This window comes from Acanthopagrus latus, chromosome 6 (genome assembly GCF_904848185.1).
Source record: "Acanthopagrus latus isolate v.2019 chromosome 6, fAcaLat1.1, whole genome shotgun sequence".
Lineage (NCBI taxonomy): Eukaryota > Metazoa > Chordata > Actinopteri > Spariformes > Sparidae > Acanthopagrus > Acanthopagrus latus.
The window spans coordinates 33,184,155-33,211,618 of NC_051044.1; the positions used below are offsets into that span (position 1 = coordinate 33,184,155).

The window sequence follows — 27,464 nt, forward strand, 5'->3', positions numbered from 1 at the left end:
TGCCAAACCCTAAGTATTCATGCATGTACTATAATAACCATCAAACCTTGAGACGGTAAGCATTTTATTTACTTGGCACTTCCAGTATTTGTCAGGACTCAGGTGTTTGACTTGTTTCGATAGTTTTATTGGATTATACTGTGTTTAGACCACACAGCTTTACAACAGGCACAGAACAGGTCAGCACAAATGGACACACAATAAGACAGGTTTGAACCAAGCCAGTTTAACTCTGTAATCTTAACCACTTGATTGAAAGTGACAGTGGAGGTGAATGCACTCAGAAGGGCCATTGTATGCAGCCACTGTGTTGTTCAGACAAGTTGATGTATGCACAGCTGCAATATGTGAATGTGTCAAAGAGGAGCCAAGAAGTAGTAGAAGTCAGTCCAAAGGAATAACTGTGAGAAAGGTCAGCAATATTCTGCATCGTACGATGATCTGATAACAAACCAACCAGTCTTTCCTTTTATGTCATCCTTTCTTCTATAAATGTATGTGCATAGTCAACGGCACCAGGTTGGGTCATCCCCAGTTCAAGAATTTACTTCCTAATGAGACAGAGTTCACCCTCCGCCTGCCCGACCGATCTGTCCGCTACAAGTTCTTCCTGTCAGCGCGTACCCAGGAGGGAGCAGGGGAGGTCTTTGCTGACGAGTCCCCACACTTCGCTAATGAAGGTTAGTGTTTCCACATTTGACCATTTGTTTGCCAATAAATCTCACCTCCGATGCCTCCAAATAACTGTTTTTCCTGTTCAAGGTAAAAATGAATCTGAAACCCTAAAACTCTCCATGGAAATGTTTACAATAGGATGAACTACCTCAGCAATTCACTTGCTCTCTTGTTTAACAGTTGATTATTAATTGCTCAGAAGAACCATAAAAGGGCACTCAGACTAAATCAAACTGTAAATGGCCATGAGAGAGAGAGAGAGAGAGAGAGAGAGAGAGAGAGAGAGAGAGAGAGAGAGAGAGAGAGAGAGAGAGAGAGATTCACACTACCAACTGTGGTAATGATTACTTTACTTTAATGAAAACTTGAGAGATATCTTTCTCTGATGGATGACAAAATCAACACGCTGACATAGGGACACACACACTCACACCCAAACAGACAATGAGAAGAAGATCAGATACTACTGATGACTGATTGGTACACTGTCATGAGAAAAAACACACCTTACAGGTTGTTTTGAAGGGCTGGTTCAACTGAATTTAGAAAACTTCTAAGGTATCAAGCCTCTCTGGACAGATTGTATGTTTCAGCCACTGTTGCTGTCCCTTGTTGTCCGTCTCTGTCTTTTTGACACCTCTCCTCTCTCTCCTGTCTACCCCTTCTCTTTGTGCCGACAGAAAACTTTACTGATGCTACAGGTCTAGGTAATGGGGAATGAGAAGCACAGTGTGGCTGCCTGTCACCTTTCCCCTGCCCTACCTTTATATTTATCTCTTTATCTGTTCATCCAAACACTAAGCAGCAGCACAGTCCACCCACATTATGTTATCTACTAACATGCAGTTCTACCACTCCCTGCAGCTCACACTGGCAGGCAGCAGAGGGAGCTGCTGAACTAGTTTTAACCCCATTGGTTTTGGGTATTACTGTACACCCTTGCTGGGGTAGATAATGGGCTTCCATTTTCATATAAAAGATAATATAAGTTTGCCTCATATGGTTGGATTTTACATAAGCAGTAAATTACTGTTACATAAACATTAAGACATGCAGTATGCTCACATATACAAGACCCGCATATGGTACACTGTCAGTGAGGAATTTATACTTGTTTTTTTAGACACAATCCATAATCCAAATGCTGCTATCCAGATCTTCTAAGATAAAGTTTTAACAATGCAAAGACCATTATCACAAAACTATTAATGAGTGTAAAACTGCAAAAGATTTGATAAAACAATACTGACTTATCTTTGTAACAGATTAATGTCTTGTTTCCATTTTTTATATCCATTTTAAAATGTCAAATAATAATATATAATGTCAATAATGATAATAATAATCACAAATGCCCATTACAACCCAGCCCTTTAGGACCATTTTCTTACTCTGACTGAGTGACTGTGAACATCTGTAATGACATAAATCAGACAAAAGACCGTCCTGCGTTTTTGGACTGAACTGCTGTCTACACAGTTTTTATTTGATTTCTCATCTGTTCATCTGCCTGTCTGATTCTCCTCATCTCTCCATCTTTCCTCTGTGTGTAAAGCTGCTGTTTGTCTGCTGCTGTGTGCTGTCAGGGATTGAAAAAGCCCTCTCTACATGCTGAGGGCATCACAGGCTTTGAATACAGTGGTTCCCTCTATGATTCACATGTTTAAGGAATGGAATACACGGCCCTCTTAAAGAAAAACGTATCATGTCAGATATATGTCGCATTCCAGATGTGCTAAATCTTGATATCATAGTCTTCATGATCAGGACTCACACCCTGACAATGATTGTAAAATTTTCCTTTAAGCTGTTTGTATTCATGTTGACCTTTAATCTCAGATTTCTGAACCAATCCCTGATGGCGCACCTTTACAATGCAATTCCACAGCATCACTGCCTCTTCCTATCTGCAAAAAGAGACAAGTTAGCCTTGTGCAGCATCTTATATATTTCAAAAGTTTCTCAGTCATCGCACTGAATACTATGTACAATGTCATGATGACACTACTCCTTTGTGTGTGTGAGTGTGTGTGCGTATGTGTGTGTGGCGTGGACATGTGCATGTGTGTGCACACGTGCGTGTGTGTGGGATGATAGGAGATGCACGTCCTTGCATCTAAATATCAAAACAACCAAATATTTATTTTTAATAAATGATGCAACTTGAGGAGTATGCTGAGGATGACAAATCAGTGGTTGGCTTACGTACTCACTCATTGGCTTAATCATCTTGCTTCTGAGCCTCTTTTTAAAAGTCATGTCACTCTGCCATCTTCATCCATTGTATCTGTTCACCTGCTTAGTCATACATACAGCACTGGGGTTTGCAGGTAAGGTAGCTGGTAGCTTTGGGATGAACTGGCCTATACCACTGGGCTGTAATGGCCCCCGAACATGCTGATGTTTCCATCATTTCTTCCTGCGTTTTTTTTCTCCCCTCGCACGGTGGTTTCAGGGCATGCTTGGCATACAGCCTAGTGAAACAAGCATGATGGCTGGGTTCGGGTTGTTGTATGGAGGAAATGTTTATGGTGGGGGCATCAGTAGTGGGACCCTTCACTGGCTGGAGACCTCAACTTCAAGGTACAGTCAGAGTGATTTCATGTGGAAATCAATGAAAAAAGATTGTGCTAGCTCCCAACCTCTAGGAGCAACAAAGTGTCACAAAAGTCAAAAAAGAATTTAGGATTAGGATTAGGACTGGATGCAGTTTTAAAACACTAAAGCCACAGTGCCACTGTTATTCCTGAGTTTTGCTACAGATACTAAGGTTATATCAACACCTGCTTCCAGGGTTATAAACAACTTTGCCTTTAAAACTTGGTTGTTTAAACACAAGCAACTTATTTTAGAAACTTGAAATTACTTGAGGTTCATATCTAATCCAGCATTTAACGAAAAAGACCCAGTGCCTGAAATGTGATTCCAGCTTTCTATACATGACACATTCTCCTGACACAGTTTAGTCAGTACTGAAAAAGTATTAGGGTCTTATACCAAGCCTGAGCACACAACTGCTATGATATTTCTTGCAAGCCATCCAAATAACTACGTCTGCATGGCAAAATACTATAAACCAAATAAAAGACTTAGCTTATAGATGGTTAAATATCAGGCAAGTACTGTAATGGTACTTTCCACTGCAACACTGTGTAAATGTGTTGTATTTTCCCCTCAATGAAATGGGTCTGCAAATGTATTGCATGAAGTCCTATAAAAATTGTCAAGTAACTTTATTTTGGTCAAGCAGCACTGCAGAAATGTAGTATGTTGGGGGACTTGTGAGAGACATAATGAAACAAATAATATCTTTGACCTAATCTGGCTTTGTTAAAACTTTGCAGTCTTTAGCTAACAGCTGACGTAACCACAAAAGGATATCAGAGGTTAATCTATCGGCATGTACTAAGTCAAATTGATTTCCTGTTGCTCTGTCCAGCAAAGACAGACATCATCTTAAGTTGATGAAGGTTCTCAGTCATCCAGGTCATGGTAATTCTAAGTGCTGTATCAACACAGGAGGGCCAACCCCTCAGGTCAGGACTCTGTTGTCCACAGGTGTGACAGTCATGTTGTAATATTGGCATTTGTCCTCTTGAGGGCAGTGGCATCTAAGTCTATGGAGGACAATGATGACGTGTGTAGATTTCACCAGAGTTGAGATGGAAAACTTAAATGAACATCGTGATCATTTATTGACAAATGATGACTTCAGGTTTCAGGCGAGTGATGTGCTTGCTGAACAGTACTGCTTGTGGGGAATTCATGTGTGTGTTTAAGCTCAGACCTTCATCGACTTTCTCCTGTGTGTCAATGTGTGTCTTCCTGTTTGATGTTCCTGCTGCCTTGTCTTTAACCCTTTTCTCTCTCCCACCTCCTCTCTTGTAGTTGAGCTTACCGACGCCTCTGTGGCTTCAGCTTTCACTCCTACTCCTACTCCTCTTGCTCCTCTCCCTCCTACTACCATCACTCCTACAACCATTCGTACTTCAGCCCCTACCACTCCAGCAACTACTCCTTCTACTACTACTACTGCTACTACTACTACTACTACTACTACTCCTTCTACTACCACCACCACAACAACTGAGGCGACTACTACCACCACACCTCCTGTGCTGGTCACCACCAAGCGTACTGATCAGAACGTGTTGGGTACATGCTGTTGTCCCATTGTGGTTTTTAGTGTCTGTTATAGTTGACCATGAATGGCATTTCATGGAAATGAAAAGACAGTTGCCTTCTCCCACCTGACGAAACAGGAAACTACATCAAGGCTGCATTCCGATAAGCTGTGCTGTACCTGCTGTACAAAAAGTGGGGAATTACTTCAGAATATTGGGATGTAGCCATCAACAACTCCCTGGTCAGGAAGTGAGAATCAAAACTATTTTTAATTAAATGGGTTTTGATAACTGTAAAGAACATGAGTACCCTTCCACACCATAGAGTCACCTATTTTAAGTGATGAGGTTTTGTGATATTGTTAGTTTACAATTTTATTTGTTTTTTAGGAAAAATTCTGCCTGTGGGTGAATTTTCAGCCCACGAGCATAATGAATTTACTCATGATTTTGAGCAGACCATGATCAAAACAATCATTTTTGTTGGAAGACTCCCTTAGTGTTAGCACCATGCATAGGTCTTAATGGAGCCCTGTGTGTGGTTGTTGTAACTGTGCCCTCTTTGCCCTTTGCCCCTAACCTTTAACCCTTTACATCTGACCCCCTACCCCCACCCCACCCCACCTTGTGTAGTGGCCCCTGGGCGGGAGATCTGGAATCTGACGGTGGTGCCTAACAGTAACTACGCTAACGTCAGCTGGAGACACAACTTCCCGGCCGGCAGCAGCGAGTTTGTGCTAGAGTACACACTGGAAAGTAAGAAACCAGACCAAGCCCAGCTTGAGCAATTGAAAAACCGGAAGGGCAACATATTAATGCTGTTGCAATGGTTATACTAAGCACAAAGAGTAGGAGCAGACAAAGGGCATTAGTTCAGAGAGCAGGTAACACAGATGTTTCAGAATAAATCTATATTTTTTGTAAATCACTGGGACACTATATAATAGTCCATTCAACTCTACAACTTTGGCGTGACCTCTGAGATGGGGATGCCCAAACTTTTTCTCTCAGATAGCCAAAATTGAAACTTAATGGTGGGTCACAAGATAAAAGTCCTATTGTATTGTCATGATGCTACAATAATACTAGGATCCTTAGTTCCTGCAACTGAATGACTTCCTCTGCCCACCATGCTCACATCATTTGAATCTGTTTTTTTTGTTTGTTTTTTTTTTTGCTGTCAGATTACAGATAAAATAAATGAATAATTTGTGACTTAGTGTAACGTTGCAATGAACCAACAGAGAGCGATCGAATACTCCATCAGCCTCAAATTAGTAAAGAAACTAACTCACTCTTTCAGGCCCTCAAATTCACTGTTTGATTCAGTCTCACAACTTCAAAACTGTTTCCAGTGTGTACACGTTTGCTATATCAACTTTATGAAGCCACAAGATGCTGCTTCAACATTTTAAAGTAAATGTTGATGTTTAATGGATGTAGTATAATAAAACCATTGGTGTTTACACTGGTTTCCTCTCAACCTTGGGGTTAGTATTTACCACAGTGGTATTGCACTCTGTCCTAAATCACACAAAATGACAAGTTATACATATCGTTGCTTTAAACTAATTCAGTAATTCTTTAAGCATTTGCAGTAGATTTTGCTGCAACAGCCTCTGTCCCAGTGATATTTCTTGTCTGTTATCCAGGCTTTTCAGCCAGAAAAGCACTAGAATTGTGCTTATCAATCAATTATTTTTAATGTTGCAGTTTACCTCTACTTTCAGAGAGAACGGAAATGTTAGGTGTAATCTTTAGCGTTAATATTTGTGGGTACATGTGAGAATTTTGCGTTGCACATGTCTGCATCATCAATACCTGAAAAAAAGATTTGAAAATGCACATACATGTTTTAATGCTATGATTGGTGAAAATAGCAGGAAACTATGATGAATGGTTAACTTTGCAGGAAAGCTACAGTGCTTGGACAAACTTGTGAGATGGCGCAGAATTCAGAGATTCGTTGATTTTGTGTTTATTGTTGGGGTTGCAACTTCCTGGAGGGACTGATTACTGTAGCTTATAAAATTTGGTACATTATAAGTCCACAGCAACTCTTTCATGTTAAGAGATAAGGGTAATGTTCACTTCATCTTTATTTCCAAAAATGTACTTCTCTATTTCATCTATTTTTTTCCCTACATCCCTTAATGAGACTCAGTCCTGTTAGCAAGAGGTTTTATTTTTCATACAGATTTCAGTAACACCTCAATGGCAAGTTTTGTTTAACCCAAATTCCTTTCTCAAAGGATTTGTTGAAATGTGTCATTGTGTACTGATTCCCAAAGCCACCTTCACTTAGCAACAATGTGCCATGCAAGGCTAGAGCATAAAGAAATGAAAGAAAGGAAAGGAAAAAGGAAACATGAGTCAAAAATAGTCAGGATTTTTTAACTAAAGGTTTTTAACTAAGGCATAAACTATGTATCTCTCATCAGAGATAACCTCCAACTGCAGCAGCAGCAGCAGCAGCTGCTGCTCCACTGGCCTGTTCTTTTTTTTTTTTAAAAAAAACTTTTTTATTTGAGAATGTGATATTAACCGAAGTCTTAATTTCAACAACAATTCAACAACAGTCCACAATGCGTGTGTCTGTCTTTCTCTCTTATACTCTTTCTATCTCTCTCTGGTCTTTAAGTGTTGTAAAATGTTCATCATCATCATGTTGGTCTGAATTTCCTGTGCAGCACACCACCATGATGGTTTCTGTCTAACATGCTGCCCGGCTTTGAATGGCTCTTGTGAACCATCACTGTATATGGGCTGTTTGGCGGTTTGCTTGCTAAATTGCTGTTTGAATGGGTCCATTTTTTTTTTTTTTACCTTCTATGCTTCCATAAATACTTGCATTTCTTTGGATTGGGTGTTGAGCACTCTTAAAGCCTGCTTTTATAAAACACATCATCCCGCCTCTTCTTGAATCCCCACACTAGTTAATATTGGATAATCTGGTGTTTATAGGCACTCTCTTATTGCCTCTCATTTCATGTACTTGGGCACAGGCTTGAATTATTAATGATATTGGAATGCGAATAGAGAGAAAATGAGAGAGGGAGGGAGGAGAGGGGGTTGATGAGACTGATCTAATGGTCTTCACCCCTCCCACTCATCCCCTGCTCTCCAAGGTCAAAACTGAAAGCTTTGACTCTAAGGAAGCGAGGCAGGGAGCCTCTTACACTCCCCCAACTCCTATAATTACTCCTTCATCCCACCCTATCAATCTGAATGTGACACAGGAGTCTCTGTGTGTCTCTCTGGGAAGGGTTTAAGTCAAGAATGATGCTTTGGTAGCATAAGAGAAGAAAAGTGGAAAAGTAAATTGGCTTCTTCAAAATACTTAAAAGGAATCAAGGCAATGAAAGAAAAGAACGAAAATGGAAATTACTTTCAGGGTGTGGGCATAAGAGCTATAATTTGTATATGTGTACGCATCTACATACCTTTATTTCTGTCTTCAGACAACTGGCTTCATGCAGTAAAAGCTTGAGGATGAGCTGCTTAAAATTATTTCCACATGTAACCAAAGTTTTTTGACTCTCCCAGACTTTGCCATCAGCCAGTCTTTTCACATGATGACCACATGAACATGATATGACCACTTTGTAGTACTTTCATATTAATCCTTTAATGATGGAAGAGCATAACATTGTTATATTTATGCCCACAATTTCAATAGATACAATAATATTTTACTATATTATTATAATATATACTATAATTATAATTATAGGACGTTTTGTAACATTTTGTAAATAATTAGGTAGTGGCCACAGCATTTAGTGCTATAGCAACTACAGAGAGAGCAGAGAGTGGTGTTATTTGAAACATATTAGATATTGCAGGCAGCCTTTATTTTGAAATGAATAAATTTTTGACATATGTAGTAGGTATCAACCAGTTTGCTGTTATTGCAAACTGAAAGCCACTCCACATCTGACCACTATCTTGATGAATTTAGGACAAAGTCAACAGTCATTATACTTCATGTCAAGCTGCTGTTCATATACCTGACATTCAAATCCTACCAGCAGCTCAAAGGGTATACAGTTCTCTACTGTTCCTAGTGTCTTTTACATGTAACTGTTATTGACAGTGGTGGGTTTTACTAAAATTAGTGTAAAACCAGTCAAAAGAACGTCTGAGTGGAGTTGAATATGTATTTGATTAAAACTGTATCAATGCTTAAAAGATAAACTGAGAGCAGCAGAAAGATGAGTATGACATGATTGTGAAGCTGTGGAAATGTACATCATGAGGAATTCATTATGTCAATATTAGATTATAGGTTCCACACTTTTTCAGTATTTTTGCCAGGCCTTTAATTAACATGCTTATGTAAATGACATGCCGGCAGTTATTTAGATAACTGACGTATTCTTCTTGCATATACATTTAGATAAATACATTGCTAACCAGGAAATGGAAAGGAAATAGATTTCTTGAAACATGAAGTAGTGAAGTCGAACAGAGGTGCACTGTCAAATGAGTCAGCTCCCCACTTATATCAGGGTTTTTATCAGAATGTTTTTGTCTTTTAGACCATCATAAAACCCCAGAGTAATAAAATCGGAATGTTTCAGACATTTTAAAAACTGTATGTGCATGTTAAAAGGATGAGCAAATCCTGCAGCAAATACTGCAGATTATAAATGACTGTGAAGACAAGTGCTATTCAGTATGTTGTAGCAATAGCTTGATCCGCAACCACTATATTACAGCAACAGTCAGAACTGATCAACTAAATGCATCAACCTGTAAACATAAATATCCTGATATTGTACTTGTTATATTAAATGTCAGCCTTGAACTTTACCAAAGCACTTCATTGATTGATTGTGTAAAAAAGACATGGCATGACAAAGGCATGTTTCTTGTGTCTGCATTAGATGCTTTATATAAGGATTGATTTTTAAAGCATGGCTATGGAATGAGCTCTGTTGGATGACCTGAAATGGTTGATGGCATGGTGCATGATGTCACCACTCTTTGCTGCCCTTCCTTTCACAGCAACCTCAGAGTCATGCTCATAGCTCGGCCATGTCATGACTAACGCATCTCTCCAGCAGAAAGACACAGGTTGTGGTTGCCATTTTTTTGTTTTGACCTCATGGAAGTGTGGGCCTGTAAACAATTGAGACAAACAATGCTTTGCCACCTTAGAATTTATAGCAGTACAAAGAAACAAAGAAACTCTCAATTCTGCCAGTTGAAACTTGTTGCACAGTGGCTGATTTGTGGAGCAGTTTAATCGTATGAGACTGTGATATCCACAGTGTAGTGGTTTTGCCTGAAGGAAGACCCTCTACTTCACTTCCCATTTATGGTTTAGTTATCTCTGGACAATTATGCCCTTGAGAGAACATTTAATCTCAAAACCATAAAAAGGTACATAAACCTGAATGTGTTAGCTGATATAATATGTTTAATGGCTATTATTAAAGTAACGTGTATGCTTTTACGCTGACTCTTTATGATGGGGATGGGCACTGCATTGTTATCAGTCTCAATTCACTTCAGTAACCCTGCTGTCACTCAGAGAACACAGTCTCACTGCAAAGCATCATGATGCCATGACCTTTGCTAGAAAGCACAACCATTACTGTGGAACCAAGGCCACACCCCCTGGAGTGTGATTGCCCCCTTTTTTGTGTCTCCAAGGCAACAAGACGGTGAAAGTTGTAGCAGTGAAACAACAGCCCCCCATTACAGTGGCGGATCTGATCGCAGGTGCCACATACAGTCTGAGGGTTTACTCCCATGAGCTCAACAGCGTCAGCAGCGAATCTGTCAGCTTTAAGACCAAACCAGGTGAGACCCCACCTGGCCAGGTGGAACCGGGGTTCCAGCCAGGTGGGCTGCTCTGGGTGCAAGTAGTCTTTCAATAGTAGTATCTACAGTAACTCAGTCAAAGCTTGGTGAGTTATTATGGTTTGTTTTTAAGTCCATGTATGTTATACAGCCAGGGTAAAACATTTACCCTTTCCTAAACGGATGCATCAGCCTTCAACTTGGTTGAGTTTATGAGCAGTATCTAATTTATGAGTTGTATTTTTCTGAGATGGAACTTTTATATTTAAACTTTCTGCTACTTTCTACACAACTTAATGTTCTCTTCACACGTTCTGACAAGTACATGCTCAAAGATTGTTTGCATGACAAGAAAATGTACACCTCCAGTAGGTTCTTATTTGATATGATGGCAAGGATATAGTAATCATACAATGAGAATAAGCAATACTCTCACACAACTGCTCCTCAATTTAATTCAAATATTGTATATTGATCTTTCTGTACAAAATGCTCATGGAAGGGTAGAAAATACAAAACGCAGAAGTGTAATATTAACTTATACTACTAAACTACTAAGTTGCAACATTAGACCAAAGTAGAGCTTACAAACTCACTAACCTTTACATAATGCTAAATGTCAATTTTGCTACTATGCTTGTAAGACTGTGTCAGGTCATATTTTGGATCTGATCTCAATTAACGTGAAAAAATGTTCTTTTTTGCTTTGTTACCTTGTTAAAAAAGGCAAACTAACTCAAACACTCAAACAATAGATATTAAAAAGCCCTGTGCTGCTACTACCCACCTCAGATACTGTTCAGTAGTGTATCCTCTGCTGACAAACCATCCAACCAACGGATGGACACAGGAGAAAACATAACCTTCTTGGCGGAGGTAATGATAGCCTTTTAGATTGTACAGTTTTACATTTGTAAATGCAGAACAAGGTTGAGCAGCCAGTGAGAAGTTGAAGAATTATAGTGAAATAAACAGTAACATTAGACTTCCAAGTTACTGAATGAGCTCCATTAAGTGAATGATCACAGCAACAATTTATGTTTTTTTTTTAAGCTTGTTAGCCAAAAACTCTCCAGAACATCAAATCTTTATCAATGGGTATGCACATTTTCTTTTTATTCAAAATATATCTTGAAATGAGACAGATTTGATTAACATCTTTATATTGTTAATTGAATATTAGAAATATTGCTGATATTATATAATTTCTGGCAAGTGTCAAATAATTTGTCTTATTTCCAGGTTGTAATGACATTTTTCTGAGTGGATTGGATATAATTATTTTCACACCACACAATCCATTTCCCTGATTAAAATTCAGGTACTGTATGATAACACATTTTTTATTATAGATGGGATCCTCTGTATGACATCGTCCTAGATATGAGCTTGGGGGCAAATACTGAGATGTTGGTTCTGAGTTGTTGACTGCTGCTGAGCATTCTGGGATGAGAACAGATTGTCTGATATGTTAGCTGTGACTCACTGTGTTCCCACTCTTCTCTTTTTTCTCCACCCACCCTGCGTATGCTCTGTGTGTGTCTCCAGCCTACATCGACCAGGTAGACATAGCCACTCAGGGCTGGTTCATTGGCTTGATGTGTGCCATTGCACTTATCATACTGATCCTTCTCATCGTCTGCTTCATCAAGAGGAGTCGTGGGGGCAAATACCCAGGTAAGGCTTGACACTCCGGCTTCGATAGCTGTTAGAGAACAAATGTTAGTGAGCCATCTGTCAAAGGCTGAGAGACATTTGCTTTGATTGGAACATCAGTAGAGTGGCAATCAAGATGATGTCACTGAGATATTTCCCCCACAAAATTACCATTTAAAAGTTTGAATATTGAATGAAACTCAATGTTTCCTAACACAGAAGTTTTTATACTGTTGGCAAGTGTGGTGGAAATTTCTGTCAATAAAAGAGTAAGTCAGATCTGTCTTTTCTGTAAGTTTAATCCAACCATCCGCAGATGGACCCACCACGCAGCCAAATTCATGAGCCGAGCGAATGAGCCCAGAGTAAAGGAGTGTTCACAATTTATACACAGATAACAATAAGGTCAGGGGAAGAGACAAGCACTCTCGGCGCCAGCAGTGATTAAGCTACACACATACGTACATACGACTATCCCAATCAGACAGGCTTCTCATCGACACAAGACATGAAGTTAAAACTTCATGACGCATGACCTGGGACTCTGTGCGAAGCATAAAATTATCAGACATAAAACATGAGACAAGAAGGCGACTTTCTATCTGAGTTTTGGCTGGTTCGTGACTCTATTATAATCACATAGGGCAGAGGTTAGGTGTTCATACATTTGCATAAGATATCAGTCACATGAAGCAAGTTAGATAAATGTTTTTAAGAAATCATATTCAACAAAATAGTTCAAAATTCATCAACCCATAATGAAAAGGAATTTTCCCATCACACAAGCCACCAACTTAGACAGAGGATGGCAAATTGGGGGTCTGTTTTGGACTGCCAGTTTGCCACCTTGGAGGGTACACTTTTTTCCTCCTCCATTGCTATGTAAATCCGAGCCATCAGTGTGTTGGCAATTGTGTGTGATGGGCGGAGGTGATGTGAACTGTTGTGCGACCCACAGATGGGGAGATTTAAAACCAGGAAACAGCTGATCACAGCAGTCAGTCCATCACTTCATCCACGAATGTCAAGATGAGCAACTGGACAGCTGCTGAGATCCAGGAGATGCAGCTACTGTCCTATATTTTAATGTCAGCAGGAAAATAGAAACTGCAGGCCATCACCGTGCTAAAGAAAATCAGGAACTGTCTACTGCTTACCAGCTTAGCATGGTATTACAGGAAATAGGATAGTATGTTTGACACATCTGACAGTAAGCATTGTGGATTTTGTTCAGTATGTTATGCAAAGCATAGTCAATTTATTTATTACTCACACATATTCACCAATTTGCACTTGAAAACACAATTTATTAACTTAATAAGACAGAAATACAAGTTATTTTTTCTTTTTGGGGCAAAAATTAAAAACAGTCTTCCTGCAAGTGTGATTGATGAACTACAGTATATGGTATCATGTTTTGGTTAGAAACTGAGTCATGTTAATATTTTGTAGTTTCTATAATGTCTAGGTGGTGGTTGCGTGACTGGTTTCACAAAGTATTTAGGTGGGTGCCTCACAGTAACTCTGTGAATACTAAGAACTAACACCTGCTGATGAACTAAGTCAAAGAGGGATTATAACAGTGTGACACACAGACAAAGACTAATGAGAGGAGTTCATAAACATACAGTGAGGGTCTGTTTTCAGTACTTACCAAAGCACTGACACACCCAACCCAATGATACATGTCCGTAACTAAGACAGGCTTGTAGGTTTATTCACAAGTGGCACTGTGTTCCAAATGCATACAGCACTACAGTTTATAGTGATTGTAAGGGCAGCAGCAAACTTGTGAAAGAAAAAGTCATAAATGAATGGAAACACATTTTGCTCTTATTTTTCTCTCAGGGCAAACATCTTGTGTCATATCCAGTGAGTTAGTTTATTGTATTCTTTGTATCATACATATTGTATATTGTTGGGGGATAAGTATGGAATTGGAACACAGTGTTAGTTAACTGTTTAATAAGTGAAGGTTGAAGACAGAAAGATGGACCTATATTACTAGATGAGGACTAACAGACAGATTTTAAAACTAACTTCAAAAACTCCTCAACATGTGGAAGGTTTTATGTATCAAATATAACACCAGTGGAGCTCCCAGCAAAATGCTTAAAAATGTTACTTTTGTTGTTGTCTCCTCAGTCCGTGACAAAAAAGATCTCCCCTTGGACCCGGTAGATCAGAAAGACCAGGATGGATCCTTTGATTACCAGTAAGTTTAATCAGACTGCTCTCTGTCAGCTTTGTGTGATTGCTGGTCTTTAAATTAATCTGAAATGTTTAGTGGTTAAGGGAATTTGTGGTAAATGATTAGGTTATAAAACTGCTAGGAAGTGTTGCCATGACTTATTTATTTAATGAAGACTATGGTATTGGGTACTGGAGCAAAACTTTAAGAACTGGCTGTAGTACAGGACATATTGAACTGGTGAAAGGTTTTGCTGGATTGTGACAAATAAAAAACAAACATGTTAAAACAAGTTTGAATTACGGTAGTGTATGGGGTTTAATGAAAATGCTGTAACTTTTAACATTGGCTCAACTTAGATCATTAAAACACTGTCACGTATCCTTAAAAAAAAAAAAACAACAAAAAAAACTACATCACAACCACCTACTACAGGAAAACTTGCATTGAATATCTAGGTATTTATTTCCAGCTCCTTCTAGTTGTTGTAGTGAGTACAAGATCCTTCAAATTATGGCAGAGACCTGCTCAAAGACTGTCTGTTTAAACTGCCCTCTGCTATTGGTGTGATGCAGCATTGTTGCCGGCAAGTTATTCAGGCATGGAGGAGGAATTTCATCCTTCAAATTCAGATGAGATGAGACAATGCTCCAAATATGAAGTAGTTTTAAAGAGCAGAAGTGCCAGCCTTGATTGTAAGCCTCACAGCTGTGCTTATAACTGGTAATTAATCATGGGGATCTATCCAACACTAATACAGATACTTTTGAAAACATTTGTTTTTCTCTCCAAGGTCCTGTTTTCTCCCCCAGATCAAAGGGCTCTTAGATACATTTGAAAATGTTGTTTGTCTCATTTAACAGATCTCTCAGTTAGTGCTGTATGATGAATAAATAAAAAGGTCTTAATGCAGCTGCTCAGGAATTTATTACCCCTTGTCAGCAGGTAGCATTGGTGACCAGGGGCCTCAGTGTTCTTTGACTTAAACTTAGTCTTTTCATTTCAACATTTCCAATGATGTACTTACGCTTGAAGCATTAAAGATGCTGCTCTTGAATCCCATTTGTAACCTACACACCAGGGATATGTATGTCTCCATTTGACTTAATTTAACAGTACCTGCCTTGTGATTTACCCTTACTGTTTATAATGCAGTACAAATCATAGTTTGGTGATGAGCAGCCACAGACAAAATAAGAAGAACAAACAAGATAGGATCACAACATTTGCAGAGGAGACCGAATTCAGACAGCTGTTGCCTCATCTGTCTAAATCAGTTAAATTGTCAAGAATGACTTAAGTGATAAATTCTTGCTGACAGTTCCACTTGGTAAATTCTTCTACTCCTCTCTTCAAATCTGACTCACGTTTCCACCATCATCTTCCTGCAACAAATTGCCTCTCGCAAGATTTCTGATCCAAGACTTTTGTGTCTGTTTACAAATAAGATTCTATCATTTAACACAGGTCTCTCTCACTGTAGGAATCACTTCCATAATGTTGTCAGACACTAACAACCTCAGTCAGTGACAAACCAAGCACTCAGTGGACACAACTTTAACTATGTGTGTTAACTATCTGTATTGTATAGAGGAGACCAAATTTCTGTCATGTGCGGTGTACTGTATATATTGTAGAATGTGTCTGTACATTATGTGTTGGTAAGTGATGTGTCCTTTGCTCCTTCCAGGTCCCACTGATATCCATGGTTTCATTCTTCTTAATGAAGAATGTGTTTGTTGTTTTCTGTCCACTTTAACTAAAATAATGTTAAATGTAATCTGCTTTCTAAATCTTAGTACATGTTCTACTTGTGCTGTGTGAAGGTGGCACTAAACTTTTAACTGTAGTCATTCCTCCTTTAACCTATTGATCCTAATCATGAAGAGACAACAGTGTAAATACCTACAAATCAATGTAGAGAACAGGAGTATTCTGTCTTTGTTGTATATCTATCTATTTATCTTATACATGTCCAGACATTAGCAAATTTGCATACATGTGTCAAATGCTTTTGTGGGAAATGACACACTTGATTGACACAGCATTCAAATTCAAAAGGTAGCTCTTTATGAGTGTGCAGGGTAATTTTATAACATTTATTGCATTAATTATTACCCAAGTGGTGCTATGCTGTTGTGTTTAGTCCATATCCAGTGTGTGAGATCCTGTTTGTTTTTTTAATCAGTAATGAGTCTAACTATGATATCCAACGCCTGTGAGCAATGACCTTGACTGTGAAGTCAAGGTCATTGCTTTATTGTGTTTCTGACCAGGACTCTATCCCTGGTGCTAATCCCTCAAGTCCACTCAGCTATGTGTGTGTTTGTGTTTGTGTGCATGCTTTACATGCATGTATCATGTGGAGTGTGTCCTCCTTCCTTCCTCTACACTTCCTCTCTCTTGCTGTCTTCCCTGTTTCCTCACATCTCATCCCTCTCTTTCCCCCATGCTGAAATGGGTCATCTGTCCCTGACAGGAATGAAAACGAGAACAGGTACTTTGGATTCGGCTTGGCCTGTGCATGTCGGGGGGAGCTCATGTTCCCACGAGCTGTCGAAGAGGGGGGTGGTTAAGGTGTAGCTTATTCGGGGAGACCAAACAGGACATCTGCCTGATTAACACATCACTTGCTCTGTGGTCAATCTATAAAGAGCACAGTTTTCACTCATGATATCACTATGCACTTTGTTGTGCGAATATTTAATCAGTGTGACAGACAGAGACAGAGACACCATAGATACAGGCAGTGATTAGAGATGAAAGCAGAGGGATGGACAGGATGCAGCTGGGCTTTGGTTCCTTGTTGGGTGTCAAATTGTCAATCCAATAATCTGTCAGCAACCTAAGCTACAGACCCGTTCCTTTGAAAACAAAGCCAGGGCTGCCCGTATCTATATTTGCTGCAACAGGACCCCCAAAAGACATTTTATTCACAAAAATGTGTGATTTAGACTCAAAACCAAATCCAGAGACATTAAATCAGAAGATCAATGGTTGCCACCTTTAGAACTTTAAAATCATGCTTTCAATCAAGAAGCTCCCATCTGGTTTGGTGAATAAGATGGTATTTAGCCTAGCTTAGTATAAAGACATCATGTCAATTTTACAGTGGACAAAGTAATCAAGATAGCAACACAGTTGGTCAATTAATTGACTCTATTTTGTGGTTCAAAGCCATGAAGTTCAATGTAACATCATCATCCTGTAAATAAAAAGAGCACAGAAGCATCATCCCCATAACCACATCAGGTTGTTCACGGATCAGCTGTTCCAGCAATACAAGGAGATGTAGTGATCCCAGAAAGCAGCTAGAATGAACAGTATTGGAGGTCTTGCACCTTTTTTGTTCCAGTTTTGATTTTTAAAAAGCATCCGCCACCACAGGTACATGGGGTGAAAGATGTTGAGGAAATTCAACTTGTTTTGTAGTGAAGGGGAAAAGGGGCAGGCCAAACTATGTCTGGCACAATTTGACACCCTTAAGGAATTTATTTAGGCAACAAACAACTGGAGATGATTTGGAGGGCAAAAGACCAAACAAACTCTTCAAAGATCCAAGTAAAAAAAAAAAAAAAAAAAGTTATGACCTTGGCTCCATGAATCTTGTAAAGAAAAGACTTTCTAGGAAAAAATTCTTTCGTGCAGCCCCTCTCCTGTTTTCTCCATCTTGTTTTGCATTTTGTCTTCTTTCAAGGGATCTTCAGCAGTTTTAGTGTGGGGGGCAAGATAGAATATCATCATCTCTTAAGATGAAGACAGTCTTTCCTGTCACCCAGCATGAAAAACACATGGGATTTTATATTGTAGTCATAAAGAATAAATCCAATTGGTCACAACCTGGATCTTTAATTTTGTAGTTGGCCATTGGCACTGTAAAATTACGATCATTTGCGAAAACTGTGATTCTTGCTCCCGTTTCTTACCCCCTAATGTCCCCCATGTTCAAATATAGCAAACATGTGAGACTAAGGTGGAAAAACTTAGAAATGATGGCCAAAACTACAAAAAATGAGACCCAAGTGCTAACAAGCTGAAGTTAGATTGCCATGACATGTGCTATGCTGCCTGTTTCTCATAAAGACAACAACAGTTCATAGCAGTTTTTAATTTGATTGGAGGCATAGTTTTTTGAATGCCTGAAGGAATATGCTAATTTATACCTCCAGCCTTAGAAACAATATAAAAATGTTAATGTCAACTCCTTGAACCCACAATGTTAGACCTCCCTTTTCTGTATCTGTGTATGCAGCTTGTCTTGTTATCCATTTGTCTCATGACTGTCTCTTTCTGTTCTACCCACCCCACTTTATGTCTGTGACCTTTGTCTCTTTTGGGATTTATTTTCATCATTGGTCCAAAGGTCTCTTCAAAGGTATGAAAGGAGAAGAGTCTCCTGTATCATGTCCTGAGTCCTCCTAATGGTGCTCTATGAAACTCTTATCTTCTATTGCTTCTTTGCAGTGCATTTTAATAGATGAATGTCTCTTTGATCCATTTCAATTTGCTTATGTCTTAATACATTTAACCACTGTAGTAAAGCATTTCAAAGCCTGGTTAATCAGATGTTTGATAATGACAAACCTGTTTGAAGTACGAGAGTTGACATCCTGACTCCATAGCCATATTAATCTGTGTCATTTTCATGAGATTTTGCTAATGCTGCAGATAGGCAAGTTTACCTTTGTTAGGCCACAAAGTTTATCTGAAACACACTCCCATTATCTAGTTACTGCCCCACCTTCCCTCTCCTGCTAAAAAAAATCACCTAATCAGATAATTGAATCATTCCTGACTCTGCCCTCTTTCATTCTGAATACATTTTGAAGTCACTGAAATAAAAGGCTCTCTCTAAAAAAAGCCCCCTGGCTCACTGGAGTCGCTGGGGCAGTACGGTCAACTAGTGACAGCAAGCTTGGCAAAAGCGTCTGAGGCAAGCACATCCTGAGCTGTGCACAAAAAGCTGTGTCTTTTGGACAGAATTGTTTAATTAGCTGTTGGAGATGCAATCTTGAAACGTTTCAGTGGCACTGGTGCATAAAGAGATGTCCTTCTGATTTACTCCTGGCACCCAGAGGACATGGGACCATAGCGCCACTATCTATCTGCCAGCTGTTGTACTGCTCACCTTACTGCACACCACATCAGATGTATTAATGAGATGAGGACAGCCCCATGTGAATCAGCATTTAACAAGCTTCTGAGCACTTCTGAGGACATTTTTCTTTTTTCACAACTACATACTGTATAGTCTGCAAGTACTTTGGACAGTGACACATTTTGCTTTGTTGGCACTGTACGCATACTGAATGAAAAATGAAACAACAACCATGAGGAGTGCCTTTGAGCTTTAATTTGATGGTATTTGGCTATGTACAGTCTACAGCTTCACATCAGTTTTTTGACATATTCAGATTGATTTCAGGAAGATGGTAAAAAAAAAAAACCAAACAAAAAAAACTTGCAATTTTCAGATTCATCAGATCAAGCCACATTTGGAGGTGGTTTGAAATGATATTCGAATCTACAGAGGCGTCTCAGGCCAGAGGGTCTGGAAGCCCATAATAGATTTTGTGTCTTTTGTGATCCAACATAGGAAATCTGGGAGCCCTTTTCATTTGTATTTAAGTTCAGTGGCAAATTATGTCAAAAAAATCTTCCTTCCTGGGTATAGAATTATCCAGATATTATTCCAAATTTATTTTCTCATGGGGGTCATGGCAGCTGTTTTCTTCCTCTTTCTTCAGTCTTTTTGGGCCCCTGTGCATCACATGATGTTGTAAATACATGGTTTGGCCACAATGTCAATTGGCTTCAAAGCCTAGAGCTGTTCCTGGGGGACTGTTTGGACAGGGTGACGATAGCTATCACGTTTCTGTGTTGGAAAGACACGTCACCACTTTAGCCTATGTTGTTACCATGAAAGCTTATTTTAGTATGTCCACCACAAACTTCCGTTGATTCACCTCTATTAGGTTGATCTCCAAACAGTGCTTGTAAAACTATGCAGTTCTAATTAGATGCCACAGAAGTAAGTGGAAAAATACAGCATGCTTTTGCCATTTGTGTCAATGGATTCTTAAACACACAGTCTGATCAGCCATGACTAAATGGGGTATTACTACCTCAGTTAAACTGTGAAGACCTGACAGAAGGTGAAAACCTTGCAGTAGCATTGACAATAAAGACAGTAAATATTAAATATAGTGACATGTCCAGTGACCTTCTCTCTCCTGAAACTGGGTTATGTATTGAAACTAAATGCTTGCTAAGACTCTTTCAGAAACCTCATTATCATGGTTTAATGTAAACTGGTTGAAACCAAAACACTAAAAATGTTACTGAGCTCACTCATACAGACTCCACTGTATGGTCTAAGACATCTTTCACTAAGAATTCTCTCTCGCACTTCCCTGTGTATGCTCAGCTTCCACTCTCTTCATGTTTTGTGAACTATCTTTTCATCCCCCCACCTTGTTACTTTTCAGCATGTGTTCTGAGAAAGTCCACTGTTTCACTGTCTCTGCTTCTCTCGCTGTGTCTCTGGTCTGACATATGTTTTTGTGGATAAATGCTGGAGTTTGGTTTAAATCAGTACTTGCTGGAACTGAATTGTGATGGACTTTGATCATGCTACATCTGCAGTGGTCCATTTGTACTCTTGATCGTATGGTTTCTAACATGTCTTGAGTGATCTGTGTGGTTCCCAAAATGTTTTAGCATGAAGCATGATTATTCTGAGGAGCTCCTGTGTAGACTATGTCCTCTCCTAGAGAAAACTCCCACAGAAAAATAACTCTGTTTTGCATCCTTTAAATGCCTTTCCTGCTACCGGCTTGATCTGAGATAAGACAGTTAATGCTAGTTTAGGTCTTTCTCCCTGTGCATGAATTTGTCTCCCCCTAAGAGTTAAGAGACATGCAGCCATGCTCTGAACTGAGATAAATCACAACTCCACAGATGAGGTGCAACGGAGTCTTCATGCTTAGATCTCATGTCAGAATATGGCCACCATTTAGCATGTGTATGCAAATGTCTTCTTTGAATTTTTGTGAACAGTATTCATCTTTTTTAATCATGTCGCCCTCAAAATACTGTATTTACTTGATTGTTTATACGTATTTACAATCAATTTGGGAGGAAATGTAATTGCTGCCTGGAACATTTCACTGGCAGTGTTTTTTCCAGTCCAGGAGAACGATGTTGTAATAGTGTACAGAAGTCATAGGAGCGAGGTTGTAACAGATGTATAAAGGACAGGACTATGACACTGGAAACACTGGAAGTCATTGGTCCTTCATGTTGCTAGGTTCAGGGTTTGGTTAAAGCTTGGTGACGACAAATCAAAAATGTCGACAGTGATCATTTTTGAGACTCATCCAATATCAACATTTGTTAGCAGATAACTTCAGTGTTATTGTGATAAAGAACTTACTCCAGGCAGAATTACATTTTCTAAAAGACATATCAGTGCAAATCAGTTTTATAATGACTAATGCCTTTAATGTATAGAGGTGAATAATGTATAAGGTTTGGCAAAATCTGCTTTTAACTATAGATCATAAAGTATATTTGGTATAAAATGTTGCTGTGCTTTAAAGGATAGATTTGGATTTCCTCAAGGTTATTTTGATACAAAATTCACATGCCATATTTAGGTTTAGAAAGTTGTTACCATTTCCGTCTGTACTGGTCATGATGAAATTTCACTGAAGCTTGATGTGGGCAAAAAATATATCCTTAAGCTGAATATAACATGAGGATTCAGCAGGATCATCGCTGGCCATATTTGCTGTATTCCTGCCCAATGGTCAGAAAAGTCTTTCAGGTTATGATGAGATGTTTATTTGATATTTTGTTGAGTTTGGCATTTAAAGTATCTTAAATGTTTCCAACAATGCGTTTAAACCAGAGAAATCGACAAGTTTACTCAAGGTACAGTGCATTTCTTGTAATAGCATGTGGCCATAACTTCCAGGCTATGAGGCTAAATGTTATGTGAATAAAACTTTCAAATACGAACCTGTCCTTATAGTCTACTGGAAATCCCTATATGACTTTTACTAAACCCAGAAATGTGGTTTCCTATTAACTTTCCCTTAACTTTTATTATTAAAATGTCATCTACAGGTTTAGCAGATGAGATTAAACTTGGCTGCTAAAAGTTGCATGATGGGCAATTTGAGTAATTAGCATAGTGAGCTAATTAAACCTGCCGACGGACTACAGGCAGAAACTAGCAAAATTGCTATAACCTGGCTCAATACATCTTTTCTTGTTTTATGAGATTAATGTTCTTTTGTGCATTATCCCTGTTTTGAATAAATAAACTCCTAAACTCCTATTAAGGGGAGACACTGCAGGTGAAGAATAGGGACATTTTTTCACCAATATACTGTATATCACCATGAAACTTCCCCAGTTGATTACTTACATTAAGACAATTCACTTTTGTATCATGAGTTTTCTGAAATTGTATGTTTGAATATGCAAATGAGGCATTAGCTAATTAAGCATGCACTAATTAGCATACATTTCCAGAACATAAATCTAATCATTGGATAAAGCCAGGTTCAAAATTCTTGTTTCATTTTGTTGACATATTATAGCCAAAGGTTTTTACATAGGGAATGCTGGATATCTCTTTTTAAATATTAGTTTAAAATTAGTTTATGCAAATTGCCCAACATGCAACTCTTAGCAACCATGTTGAATTTTCATCCACAATTAGATTACATTTCAATCATAAAAAATTAAAGAAAACACCATTTCTGGGTCCAAGAAATTTCCAGTAGACTATTAAACTTTTGTGCTGGTCAGATTTTCATTAGCAGATGGTTGTTCAGTACTGTGTTAATCACCATCGAAGTGGAGTTCATAGTACTCTTGTGTATATGCTCCAAACAGTGAGACTACCTTACTGTACATTGTGTAGCCTTAAGATAATAAGCAATGGCATCCAATGTGACTCCAGGTGTTTATTCCTCCAGAAGGTCTGACCTTCCACCCAACTTTCTGCTCTAGAGCTGGCCGATTCTGAGCAGTACTTCTGGCCCCATGCTCTGCCTAAACCTCCCCACAAAACTCTCTGCAAATGTATTTTGTTTGTATTAACTGAGACACACCTAGTGGCAGAGATAACATATTGTAACGTTTAAACATTAAACATGAAAGGTTTTACTCAATATAAACAAGGTCTAATATCACAGACTGGATTGGAAAATGGAAAAGAAGCAATGTTTCCACCTAGTAAAATGAAATAATATTTAGATATCATAAGTCACTTCCTTCTTAGTGCCCTTTCAGTCTTGGTCATACTAATCAGATGGGAAGCACGCTGATTTATTATAATATATCCTAACTTTTAATTGGTGGAAGCCCAATACCAATGATGCCCTGATACAAAAGTAGCCCAAATGGGTGAGTACTGTACATCCACTTGATTTTGTTAACCCACACTGCTGAAGCCTCATATCACTTTGGCTAATTAATAATAACAACTACTAACAAACCATATAACTAACAATAGCTTAAGAATGCATATTTTCATAGAACAAGGAGTGTAGATTTTGTTCTCATCACTTAGTGTTAAGGTGCTCTACGAAGAAATTACTTCATGGCCATTATGGTCAGGAGGAATGAATGCAGACTACATCTATAACTGTTAATTTTAACATGTGAGTACTGCATTCATACATATATGAAAATATTCACACCCACCCTTTAAGAGAAATATGGAAAAGAAATAAATCTCAGAAAAATCCAGTCAGTCAATGCCCGAGTGACATGAACATTCAGTCACTTCAGTGAGAGTAAACAGAAAAGCTGAAAATATGGAATTAACATTCCTTTATCTGCAATCCCGATAACCTCTCCCTTCAGAGTCCCGAACTGACCTGCTGACGCTATGTAACAACCTCCTGTTCCCATTTTAACTGCTAACTCCTTGCCTCATTTACTTTCACAGCAGCGATGAGGACAACAAGCCTCTGCAGGGCAGCCAGACGTCACTGGACGGCAATGTGAAGGAAAGTGACGACAGTTTGGTTGACTACGGTGAAGGCGGTGATGGCCAGTTCAACGAGGATGGCTCTTTCATCGGCCAGTACACAGTTAAGAAGGATAAGGACGAGACGGAGGGAAACGAGAGCTCCGAGGCCACCTCACCTGTTAACGCCATCTACTCGCTGGCGTAGCGCTGTAGCAGCACATGGGGAACTCAGTGGCACCCTCTGATCTGAGGGCGTTACAACAAACACCATACAACATACACCAGACACCAACACACACACACACACACACACACACACACACACACGTATATTAATATATGAAACACAATAAACACAAAGCAAACACAGCAGGGCCTGTCTGGAGACTGTGTAGGCTTTCCTCTACAAATAAGTAACAGGGGAATACGGGAGTGGAATTAGACCACAAGCCTTTATTTTGTGTTTCCAGCTCTGAGAAATTGGCCCCTTGGACATGACGTTTGGACAAAGAGGACAGTGCTTGTATCCCTCTGCGCTCTGCCTGCCTGTTACCCACACAGACTTGAAGTGGGCCTGCGGGGCAACTTTCAGCACTTGGAGGCATCAACAAGCGTTCTTTAGAGATTTTTCTTTGATTTATTTTGCTCCGAATATTTTCAGTGTCCATGCTCTCTTCCTGATATGCCCGTCTTACCTCTGTGTAGCATACCAGTAAAGTACACACAAGAGGTTCCTTACACACACACTGGCCCCATCCTGTAACATATCAGCTATTAACCATCAAACTTAACAGGATGCTGGCAGATATGTTTATCATATTGATATTTACGCAGTGAAAGATTTTAGTTTTTCCACAGCTGGTAGACGAGTCATTGAATATTAATGAGTGCTGTATACAGTCATGGCACACATTTTAGTGCCCTGCAAAACTATGCACTATCGCTTCCTCCATACCATTTTTGGGTTGAATCTGGTTAGTAAAAGTACACATTTTGCGTTCTTTTTTTTACCACTTGCAGGCTAAAAAAATCGCGTGCTTTTATTCACTTTGCCTTGTATGATGTGGTAGACATGTTTTTCTTACCTCTAATCCAATGTTGTAGAGCAGATGTTCAAAACGGCTGCCACAAGAGAAGCTAATTCTGCCACAAGCAGTAAGCTCTGCAACAGTATGTTGTTAATGAATCCCATTTTTGAAAAGATGATAAATATTATTTACCTAAGCACGGTAGTAACATAGTGCAAGAGAAATGGGAAGGTAACAGAGGGGAAAATTAGTTTTGCTTGAGAACACGAGTAGCTCACAAACTAGTAAATTCCCCTAGTTAGCATGCAGGCTAACGCTGCATTCATGTCAAATGGGAACAGCTGTTGGATGAATTCAAATCTTAAGTTGTAATTCTTTGTAGCTGTGAAGCTTCCATGATACTGTTTCTCAGTTCACTTTTCTTTCTTATTTGTTACACATATACAAGTATATTTCACAACAAACTAAACATTGCAACATCAATCTACAATGGTGATCAGATAATGACTTATGATGGGAAACATAAAATAAAATATAAAAATAATATATTCTCTTTATGTCTACAACTTCCCATCATGCATTTTCTTAGTTGTAATACCACATGGGGAAGTTTGCGGTCCCAGCCTCAATATTCCCAACTAGAATGACATGCAGTAGAGCGCATACCTCCGCCAAGGCCCACCAGTCTTTATTTCAATATCAAATAAAACATATTTAAATCTGCTAGAACTGGATGTGTATTTTGATCCACATCAAATTATACTCACTCAAAGATATCAGTCACCTAAAAAATTTTTGTGAGAAAAAAATCCTTCTGTTCCTTTATCTGGATCACCACCAAAAATTGATGAGGTCTATTCTTGGCCGAGACAAATCCTCCATCCAAGTGTCTTGAAAATCATGAAAAGGAATTGGAGTCAGAAAGCCTCAGACCAGGCACAAACTTGAGTTTTAACTTGAGCTGAAACATTTTCAGCGTACATGGACACTTGTTCACTTCAGTTCATTTCAATTATTTTTTTGTCCTCTCATGTCTTTGCATTGACTTTATATACAACATAGCTTCTAAAATACTCCTTGTTTAGTCTGAACCCACCCTGAGAGAGGGATCTTCACCTATTTCCCCATCTACTTTTTCTAAACTCAATTTATTAATCAAACTGAAGAAAAACAGACAGTACTAGGGCTGCGTAGAATACTTGAATTAAATGACACGATTACAGCATGAAAATATTTACATTCAATTCACAGCAACCTTTGAAATGAAATGCATCAGCTTACTTTTTAGTTTTCGCAGAGTACAAAAGAAAATTGCGCAACAGAAGTTGTTCAGCCAGTTTAGTACTGACGCTCATTATCTCACTGGTCCTATAACCACGTTTATCAAGCTGTTAGCAGACACTGACACTCAATGATTTACTTTGTCTTCTTTATGTTGTACTAAAGTTCACTGAGTCCTCATTGGTCTCATCACATCATTTCATACTATAGTTACCTGCTACTCAACAGCACTATTAAACCCAAAATCAAATAGATCCTCACTGCAGTTAGGCACTGGAGTTAACATTGTATTTCAAATATTTATTTTATATTTCTATTTATTACATTTTATGTGGATAGTATTAATATATTAGTCCCTAATTTATTAATTGTTATGTACACATTTCTGATCAGCTTATTTTGTTGTCTCACACCAGTAATAGCCAGATTAAAAATGTCTCCTGAATCAGTTATTGTTCATCATGAGAGGCATTGCACACAACAGTATGTTCAAGACATTTTTGTAACAGCTGGCTTTTCCGCTGTCAACAAGACAACACAAACATCTGTCATCCTATACGAAGAAGGTCATCTTTATCAGTCTATTGTGCTGCTCTTCTCGTACCCATGTTGTATTACTGTTACTCTGTGTTGTTATTCAGATTTATGTAACATGTTTCCACCACACAGAAACTTAATATTGTTGCTTATTATTTCTTTGACATATA

General features: G+C 38.8%; 1 protein-coding gene across 17 annotated transcripts in view; it reads left to right on the top strand.

The window, feature by feature from the left end:
• nfasca (neurofascin homolog (chicken) a) overlaps positions 1–27,464 on the top strand; it is a 148,446-nt gene that overhangs the window by 120,608 nt on the left and 374 nt on the right. For 7 of the 17 annotated variants that reach the window (XM_037100917.1, XM_037100918.1, XM_037100922.1 and 4 more), the window contains 9 exons: positions 507–680; positions 1,356–1,382; positions 4,564–4,830; positions 5,433–5,555; positions 10,461–10,610; positions 12,159–12,287; positions 13,735–13,770; positions 14,412–14,481; positions 24,425–27,464. The exon at positions 24,425–27,464 is cut by the window's right edge and continues 374 nt beyond it. In XM_037100917.1, coding sequence (XP_036956812.1) covers positions 507–680; positions 1,356–1,382; positions 4,564–4,830; positions 5,433–5,555; positions 10,461–10,610; positions 12,159–12,287; positions 13,735–13,770; positions 14,412–14,481; positions 24,425–24,653 — 1,205 coding nt within the window. In that variant the 3' untranslated portion in view covers positions 24,654–27,464. Of the gene's footprint in view, positions 1–506; positions 681–1,355; positions 1,383–4,563; positions 4,831–5,432; positions 5,556–10,460; positions 10,611–12,158; positions 12,288–13,718; positions 13,771–14,411; positions 14,482–24,424 lie in introns of those variants that run through there. The other 10 variants (XM_037100921.1, XM_037100932.1, XM_037100931.1 and 7 more) reach the window with 6 other exon arrangements.